The sequence below is a fragment of the Salvelinus alpinus genome, chromosome 10 (genome assembly GCF_045679555.1).
Source record: "Salvelinus alpinus chromosome 10, SLU_Salpinus.1, whole genome shotgun sequence".
Taxonomy (NCBI): Eukaryota; Metazoa; Chordata; class Actinopteri; order Salmoniformes; family Salmonidae; genus Salvelinus; species Salvelinus alpinus.
The window spans coordinates 81,484,907-81,494,520 of record NC_092095.1 but is presented as its reverse complement, the minus strand read 5'-3'; the positions used below and the strand labels follow the sequence as shown (position 1 = coordinate 81,494,520).

Below are 9,614 nucleotides of genomic sequence, written 5' to 3'. Positions count from 1 at the left end.
GAACATTAAATTATCTGACAACAGCTCTGGTGGACATTCCTGCAGTCAGCATGCCAACTGCACAATCCCTCAGGCCACTTTAAAATGTGCAGTTTTGTCACACAACTCAATGCCACAGACGTCTCAAGTTTTGAGGGAGCGTGCAATTGGCATGCTGACTGCAGGAATGTCCACCCGGAGCTGTTGCCATAGTGTCCTTTTATTGTTCCCCAGCACAAGGTGCACCTGTGTAATGACCACACTGTTTAATCAGCTTCTCGATATGCCACACCTGTCAAGTGGATGGATCATCTTGACAAATAGGAAATGCTCACTAACAGGGATGTAAACAAATTTGTGCAAAAGATTTGAGAGAAATAAGCTTTTTGTGCGTCTGGAACATGTTCTTCTATATCTTTTATATCAGCTCATAAAACACGGGACAAACACTTCACATGTTGCGTTTATATATATATATATTTCAGTGTACATTGACACTAAGTATCAAATACACCAACGATTCCAAACAATCAACAGTCTCACCGAGTTGCTTATCAAAATGTTTCTGTTTAATGTAATTTAGAAGTGCTTTTCATCAGTTCATCTCTGCATCCATTCACACAACACGGTGAAACTGATGCACATTCAGACCAGAAATGTCTCAGTATATTTGGACCAAATAAGGCTACTCTTCCTCCTGCATTTTCTTCCCGCTCTTGGCTGTACTGTTCCGATCCTCCATCTTGGTTTTTAGTGATGTCCGTAGCCTGGTGGTGGTCTGCCTGTTCTCTGTAGGTCCTGCTTCCTTACTGACTGCTACCCTGTCTCTGCTACTGAATACACTGTCCTTATGTCTGCTAGTGGATCCTCTCTCTCTGATCACACCATTCATCTGTTTCTGTCTCCACTCCTCCATACCATCTCTGTCTCCGGTCCTGATTGCTCTGTCACTGTCTCCTTCTCTGTCTCCGGTCCTGATTGCTCTGTCACCGTCTCCTTCTCTGTCTCCGGTCCTGATTGCTCTGTCACTGTCTCCTTCTCTGTCTCCGGTCCTGATTGCTCTGTCACTGTCTCCAGTCCTGATTGCTCTGTCACTGTCCCCACTCTTCAATACACTGTCCCTTCTACTAAATGCCCTCTCTCTGTCCCCAGCCCTGAACCCTGTGTCTCCTCTGGTTCTGCCACTAAAAAACCTCCTGTCCTTATCTGAGCCTCTGTCTCTGTCCTGCTGGGGTTTCTCCTGGTAGAATCCATCATGTTTCCTCTTGGGTACGTACTCCAGCGCCTCCTCCCACCTCCCCGTCTCCTTCAGGGTCAGCAAGATACGTATCATCTGATCCAGAGTCAGGTTCTTGGCCCCCGTCTCCCATTGGAGGAAGTCATCCAGCGGCAGGCGGGCCGTATTCAGCTTCAGACGTTTGGCGTTGGCCAGCGAGAGCCCTGATTGGATGGAGCGGTCCACCATGGAGCCTACGATGTAGACCTTCGAGTTGTCGAAGGTACGGAGGACGTTGGGGGAGTCAGCCGTCAGGTAGACCAGGTCGTCCCGGGGGAACAGGTCCACGTGACGTTGCTCTGTGGAGGTGATGAGGAGGCGCTGCCAGGCCTCGGCGCCGTACCGTTTAACCAGCTCCTTGCGGTAACCGCCGTCCGGCTGCAAGTTACAGAAGTGCAGGTGGAAGGGTTCAGAGGCTCGGCGGTTCCACCCCTCCACCTCCATCAGCTGGGACACAGTGTTCTCCACCTCCCGGCGCGTCATCTGCTGTTCGTAGGACATATCAAACACCAGTGGCTGGCCGAACACCATGGCCTGGGCCGACCTCCACCCCAGCAGCTTGTCCAGGGAACGACCCCAGAACTGGAGCAGGAAGGTGTTCCTCAGTTCCCCCTCCTCTCCTCTCAGACCATCAGGCCTGATCCTATCATCCTCCAGAAACCTCTCACTCCTCTCTGCCTTCCTCTTCTCCTGCTTCTGCTTGTGGCTTTTCTTGTGGCCCTCCTTGATGGCCAGGTATTTCAGGTACTTCTTCTTGGAGGATTTAGTTTGGAGCTCCGCCAGGATCCCCAGCTCCTCGTCAGTCATGGTCTCTGGCACCAGTTTCCCAGCCTGACGCCACATCACTACCAGTTCTCTGGTGGCCTCCAGTGGGGAGACCTCCTCGTGCCCTGCTACACCTCCTCCTGAAGGAGCAGCACCTCCCTCCTCACCTCCTAGTTTCTCCTCCTCCTCCTCCACCGCTGGGACCTGAAACCTCATCACAGACTTCCATATGTCCAGGTCCAGTTTCTCTTCAGTCTGATCTGCTTTAGACTGAGGGAGGGGCACATCTTTTCTTAGTGCGGCCCCAGTATAGAGAGGCCGGTTTGGGGGTGCAGAGTGGCGGGGTGGGAGAAGGCATGTGATCGGTAGCTGTTTACTCCCTCCGTGTTTATTTGCGACAGTTGATACCAGCGGGAGACGCCGCCGCAGCTCGTTCAAAAGCGGTGGGGTGAGAAACCTCATCATTTCAATGGTTTGATGATAGTTTGATGATACATACATATGGAGTCAAGATGTTGACACTCACGTCGTTATATTAAAGTGCCAGAACTGTTCATCGGGAGAGGAGGAAATCCCGTTACACGTGCAGACAAGATAGGAAGCGATTGTGTTTATGTTCCATAATCACGAAAAAACAATCATACAAACTGCAATTAAAGTCCATTCTCAATAAGGACAGAATTGATCATATAATCGTGGTAGTATTCCATTGAATGTCTTACATTTGTGTCAGTCTGAATTCAATTTTACATCCGTGCTTATCGGAAAAAATGTCGAAGGGTCAAGTTGAAAGCGTGTGCAACGCCATTATTCAGTCGTGCTGATGCAAGTGCAAAGAATATTTGTTCCGGGATTAATGTTCTGGGCCTAACAATTTGTCCAGAAGACTTGTCTCACATTTCACCAATCATACAAAAATATGTTATTTTCCTACGTTAATACATAGTAAACAACGTTTAATGCAAGAGACAATTTGGAACCGGAAATTACCCCTAAACTACCAACTGAGTTTAAACTTCACCTGAGTCCTTCTCAATGGTTCGTATATACACTAGGCGACTGATAGGGGGCGCTGTGTTGAAGACACTCCCCCACCCTTGTAAAACATTTTGGAAGCTAGAAAGGGGGCTCCAAAAAACGCTAAAATGCGCATTGGGCGTCTATTATCAGAATGCTAACAAAATTAGCACAATTAATAGCGACTTTCCATGGAGGCTGCTAGCTAAATATTCTACATTCGTTTATTATATTACAGACACCTTAATGCATACTTTTAAATTATATATATATATATATTTTTTTATTTCACCTTTATTTAACCAGGTAGGCAAGTTGAGAACAAGTTCTCATTTACAATTGCGACCTGGCCAAGATAAAGCAAAGCAGTTCGACACATACAACAACACAGAGTTACACATGGAGTAAAACAAACATACAGTCAATAATACAGTAGAAAAATATATTATGTGAGCGAAACATAAAATACATAAAAACATTTTCCTTAAAGTATAATTGTTTTAGATTACTAATGTTATTGTCCCCAAAGACTTAAATACATGTAATTTTGTCCTTGAAACATTTAAAGCTGCAATATATACATTTTTTGGAATACCCCACCAAATTCACATAGAAATGTGTGCTATAGATCTGTCATTCTCATTGAAAGCCAGTCTAAGAATCAGTAGATGTGTCCTATGTGTGCTATTTCTGTGCTTCCCGTAAGTTTAGTTTTTGTGTCTTTTCCTTTAGGTTTTGTACACCAGCTTAAAACAGCTAAAAAAAAATTTTATATGGCTAATATATTTCACAGCGGGTTTAGATGGTACATTGATTCTCTACACTAGATATTAGGCGAACTATTCTAATGTTAGCAACCAGGAAATGGTGGAGTGATTTCGGCATAGTGCCCTCTTTAATTGAAATACTGTAGAGTTACATTCATTCCAATGGAAGACTGCGCCTACTGGGGAGTGGCAATATGGCCGACCAGTGGCTTCAAAGCCTCTCATTGGCCAATACGCAGAATCATCAATCCCATGGGTTAAATACATCTAGGGTTTATATACATCGCCTGGTGTTTTTTATTTTTTTTGTATTCACAGGAATGTCCCTGTATTAATGTGTAATATTGGTATTATTGCTGCAATAATAATAATATAAATTTGTCTGATAAATATGTGTATGTGACCAATAAAATGTGATTTGATTTGAAAGAGCGGCACATGCCTGACTTGTGGAACAGAAGAAATGTCTGTTGGACATAATGTAGGACACCTGTCTAGGGAGGACACCTGTCTAGGGAGGACACCTGTCTAGGGAGGACACCTGTCTAGGGAGGGCACCTGTCTAGGGAGGGCACCTGTCTAGAGAGGACACCTGTCTAGGGAGGGCACCTGTCTAGGGAGGACACCTGTCTAGGGAGGACACCTGTCTAGGGAGGACACCTGTCTAGGGAGGACATCTGTCTAGAGAGGACACCTGTCTAGAGAGGACACCTGTCTAGGGAGGGCACCTGTCTAGGGAGGACACCTGTCTAGGGAGGACACCTGTCTAGGGAGGACATCTGTCTAGGGAGGACACCTGTCTAGGGAGGACATCTGTCTAGGGAGGACATCTGTCTAGGGAGGACACCTGTCTAGGGAGGACACCTGTCTAGGGAGGACACCTGTCTAGGGAGGGCACCTGTCTAGGGAGGACACCTGTCTAGGTAGGACACCTGTCTAGGGAGGACACCTGTCTAGGGAGGACACCTGTCTAAGGAGGGCACCTGTCTAAGGAGGGCACCTGTCTAGGGAGGACACCTGTCTAGGGAGGACACCTGTCTAGAGAGGACACCTGTCTAGGGAGGACACCTGTCTAGGGAGGACACCTGTCTAGGGAGGGCACCCGTCTAGGGAGGACACCCGTCTAGGGAGGGCACCCGTCTAGGGAGGACACCCGTCTAGGGAGGACACCTGTCTAGGTGGTCAATTCTGGAGTCTCATAGGATGTTTTAGTGCTTTATTTAAGGGAATTCCAGGAGTGATCGATGTAGAATGAATCATATGGTTGATGGCAAGAAGGAGAAGAGTTTGTCTGTTCTAGTGTTATTTTTTTTGATGTGGAGTCTTTCAGCTGGGATGTCTGTACTGTCAGAGCTTCTGTAGAAAGGCCTTTTACAATGTTCTTTCTGTCAAATGTCCGGACATCGGGGGAAGTGGTGTCGTAGATAATCGTCTCAGAAATATAACACTCTTACAAGAACTTGTGTCTGTTATGTCTTAGTTTCCTGTTTTTACCAGCCTGTATCCATTCACTCATGTCTGCCTTCTCCTCCTATATTCTAATGTACACCTCTATGTCTGTCCCTAAATGTATCATTCACTCCCACAGTGTCTGCAGACGGGAGAAGCTGAGATGTGGGGATGTGTGGGGGAAAGACCACTATGAAGGAGATGCTAAATGTCTAGTAGAAGAGAATAGACAAGGAGCAACATGTTGTGGTGGGTGAGCATGAACCGCAGTCATTGGAGTTCCCGATGCCGGGTGACAGAGACTGAGGTTGCTAGGGTGACAGAGACTGAGGTTGCTAGGGTGACAGAGACTGAGGTTGCTAGGGTGACAGAGACTGAGGTTGCTAGGGTGACAGAGACTGAGGTTGCTAGGGTGACAGAGACTGAGGTTGCTAGGGTGACAGAGACTGAGGTTGCTAGGGTGACAGAGACTGAGGTTGCTAGGGAGACAGAGACTGAGGTTGCTAAAATCAGGGCAATTGAGGGTCTTCTATGCAGAGGCTGTCAAAAGGGTTGACAGAGTGAGTACATTTGAAGGTCCGGCAGGTATTGAAGAACGGTATGCCTACATTGGAGCCTTCACCACAGACTGAGAATCAACAGCAGGACCCAGAAATCCTTCGTGTGAAGAAAGTGGACTCTGTGTCATTTATAGCATTGGTGATAAACGGAACTGCACAAGTTGAAAGTAGGTCAAGAAAGATCGATATCATTGTTAATGTAGCTGAACTATTTCTGGGATTAAAATATGTTTACATTATTATTATTTTATTTTTAGTGGTTAAAATGTTTGTTTTCACCCCACCCAGTAGGTGGTGGCAAGGCACAATTTTTGGACGTAGTCCGCCAATAAAACCTCGAAGAAGAAAACCGTGCTGCCTGCCCGCCCCCTGATTTTCTCTCCCCGCTTGACCATCTCCCTCAGATGACCACCAAAGCCATGAATTTTCTATTGACTGTCAATCTCATTATGTCTTGTTGCTTTAAAGCACTTTGAGATTCTTTATGTAATGAATAGCGCTATCACAGTTGAATAAACTATTATTAAATGTTGCTTTTTCTGGCGGACATTTCATGTGGTTGCAAACAAACGGACGTGACTCCGATGTCACTTCCGTTTGTTTGTTGTGATCCGCTAGTGGCGGTTTCTATGCGATTCGGAGCGGGACCGTTGAAATTATGAAAACAGCGACCACCAAACATTTTGGGTTGTTCGCGAATATAAGTGGTAAATGCTAAACGCCATTTAATGTATGGATATGACAAAAACGAACAATTTGTACGGAATTAGCCAGCTAGCTAGAAAGCTACCTGTTGGACAGTGAACTTTCCCAACAGTTCGACGTTAGCTAACTATAACTATGTAAGTTAACTAACTAGTACTGTACAGTAACTAACAGTTAATACAACCACATACAATGAGCTAGTTACCCGTATATGTCGTACAACAGTCGACGTTGTTAGCTAGCTAACACCTTAACTGTCCTTGAACTCTTGAGTTCGCTAATCCTTAATCTTCGGTAATACTAAAGTTTATATGCTAGTAGTTAGCTGGCAAAAGCAGATCACTACTTGTTTGACAAAAGCGAGGTAGCTAACGTTATCTAGCTTCAAAATGCCTCCGAAGAAGCAGAAAAACCCGTCGGTGAACATTTCCAGCTCGCTAGAGGAGTCGGAAGAATTCAGTCTGGAGACCACGGTACCCACGGAAGACATCTCGTCATCAGACGAACGAGACCGCACCGGGACACAGAAAGTCACCCGACAGCTCATCGAGAGGAAGGAGCTACTGCACAACCTTCAGCTGTTGAAAATAGAGATGTCGCAGAAAAATCTCATCATAGATAACATGAAAGTGGACCACTTGACAAAGGTAAGTTAGCTAGGATCTCAAAGATGTTCTATCGAGCTACCAATCCTTCACATCAGCATACAGTTTCTCAAATAGTGTCCTACTTATGACCAGACGGCCCTAAAGTAGGGACGTCAATCGACGTTAAGCCTGCTTCTTTTATGTTATCTTTAACTCTGCACTGTTGGAAAAGGACTTGTAAGTAAGCATTTCACTGTTAGTCTACACTTGTTGTCTACGAAGCATGTGACATAAAATGTGACTTGCTGCACAGACCCTATGGACACTCGTCTAGACCTCCCCCCAAAACCCCCATCTGTCCTGCTTTAAATGTACTCTTGACAGTTTTAATGGTAGAATGTGCAATTTCTAAGTTGGGTAGTGCATAATCAGGTCCTCTTGTCATGTCAGTCATTACAGACCGTAGAAAGATATTTATAACATGAAATGTCCAGATCAACTAGCCCATGTCAGCTAAAGTAAAATAAATAAATCAAAAGATATTTTAAATTCTTCAAAGTCGCCACCCTTTGCCTCAATGACAGCTTTGCACACTCTTGGCATTCTCTCAATCAGCTTCACCTGGAATGATTTTCCAACAGTCTTGCTGAGCACTTGTTGGCTGCATTTCCTTCACTCTGCGGTCCAACTCATCCCAAACCATCTCAATTGGGTTGAGGTCGGGTGATTGTGGAGGCCAGGTAATCTGATGCAGCACTCCATCACTTTCCTTCTTGGTCAAACAGCCCTTACACAGCCTGGAGGTGTGTTGGGTCATTGTCCTGTTGGTTTGGGATGTGTTGAACCGCAGAGTGAAGGAAAAGCAGCCAACAAGTGCTCAGCATATGTGGGAACTCCTTGAAGACTGTTTGAAAAGCATTCCAGGTGAAGCTGGTTGAGAGAATGCCATGAGTGTACAAAGCAAGCTGTCATCAAGGCAAAACGAGGCTACTTTAAAGAATCTCAATCTATCTCTATCTCTGAAGACCATCCAGTCACAGCCTTCAGCTCCCCTCAACCCCTCCCATCTATCTCTGAACACCATCCAGTTTGGATTTCTATTTGCCATATCATCTTTTAACTGTGCTGTTTCCCAAAAGTTGTGAACCTAAATACATTTTACAGACCCAGTAGTATTTGCATTTAGTTATCTTGTTGTTTTCAGTCCCACCCTTTTAGCTCCAAACACAACCTGTCCTTTCAACATGAATTCCCCCCCCCATGGTATTGTAGTTAATCAGGTAGAAACTACTAAAGGAGTCTAAAAACGTGCCGCCATTTTAGATTTATTTACATTATATATCAGATATCACCAGAACGGGGTTTTGTCCTGCCCGGCTGAAGTAGGAGCACTATAATAGGAAGGATATTAAAGGGGCCATTTGGGGACACGCTTATGTATCACTCTGCTTGTTCTGTGCTCTCTTCCCTAGACGGATGAGCTGGAGGAGAGACTGAACGTTGCTCTATACCAGAAACAAGTCCTGGCTCTGAGACTGGACTCACAGCTGCAACTCACCCAGGATGAGAGCAGGTAGGAACAGAGCTGAGGCCTTGACTAACTAGTCCTGGCTCTGAGACTGGACAGCTGCAACTCACCCAGGATGAGAGCAGGTAGGAACAGTGTTGTGGCCTTGACTAACTAGTCCTGGCTCTGAGACTGGACTCACAGCTGCAACTCACCCAGGATGAGAGCAGGTAGGAACAGAGCTGAGGCCTTGACTAACAAGTCCTGGCTCTGAGACTGGACAGCCAGCTGCAACTCACCCAGGATGAGAGCAGGTAGGAACAGTGTTGTGGCCTTGACTAACTAGTCCTGGCTCTGAGACTGGACTCACAGCTGCAACTCACCCAGGATTAGCGCAGGTAGGAACCGAGCTGAGACCTTGACTTACCTTAGCCATAATAATATGGCCGATACAGAGTCTCTCTGATCAGTCGTAATGGTTGTAGGCCGAACCCAGACTCTAAAGGATTGCACGATGTTCCTCCAAGCAGGCATGGAAAGGGTGCACTCCTTTTATATTTGCCTCAAGTCCGTGTGGTTCTCTGTCTGCCCCGTAGGAAGCAGCAGGCTCTGAGGAAACAGGAGATGGATGTGATCCTACTGAGACAGAAGCAGCTGGAGGAGACCAACAGACAGCTGTGTGACAAGGCAGGAGACCTGCGACGCAGCCTCAGAGATCTGGAGCTCACTGAGGACAAATACAAGGAGCTCCGAGATGTCCCAGAGGAGAGACTCTCTATCACTGAATACGTAGCGGTGAGAGCTGGGTCCTGTTAATGTGTTGTGTTAATGTGTTGTGTTAATGCTGTGTTGTGTTAATGCTGTGTGTTGTGTTAATGCTGTGTGTTGTGTGTTGTGTTAATGTTGTGTGTTGTGTTAATGCTGTGTGTTGTGTTAATGTGTTGTGTTAATGCTGTGTGTTGTGTTAATGTTCTGTGTTGTGTTAATGTTCTGTGTTGTGTT

General features: G+C 45.9%; 2 protein-coding genes across 3 annotated transcripts in view; one reads left to right on the top strand and one right to left on the bottom strand.

Annotated features, from left to right (window-relative positions):
* Positions 1–526: 526 nt before the first annotated feature.
* Positions 527–2,862, bottom strand: trmt10c (tRNA methyltransferase 10C, mitochondrial RNase P subunit). Its single transcript, XM_071330979.1, has one exon. It carries the CDS (start codon positions 2,519–2,521, stop codon positions 665–667), a length of 1,857 nt encoding a protein of 618 aa, XP_071187080.1. The 5' UTR covers positions 2,522–2,862; the 3' UTR covers positions 527–664.
* Positions 2,863–6,337: 3,475 nt separating this feature from the next.
* pibf1 (progesterone immunomodulatory binding factor 1) overlaps positions 6,338–9,614 on the top strand; it is a 147,708-nt gene continuing 144,431 nt past the window's right edge. The window contains exons 1-3 of one of the 2 annotated variants that reach the window (XM_071330976.1): positions 6,338–7,165; positions 8,578–8,678; positions 9,209–9,407. In XM_071330976.1, the coding sequence (XP_071187077.1) occupies positions 6,908–7,165; positions 8,578–8,678; positions 9,209–9,407 (558 nt within the window). In that variant the 5' untranslated portion in view covers positions 6,338–6,907. The remainder of the gene's footprint in view (positions 7,166–8,577; positions 8,679–9,208; positions 9,408–9,614) is intronic. The other variant, XM_071330975.1, reaches the window with a different exon arrangement.

Excerpts from the sequence above, each read along its gene's own strand:
- trmt10c (XM_071330979.1), bottom strand. The coding sequence starts at position 2,521 with ATGTATGTATCATCAAACTATCATCAAACCATTGAAATGATGAGGTTT.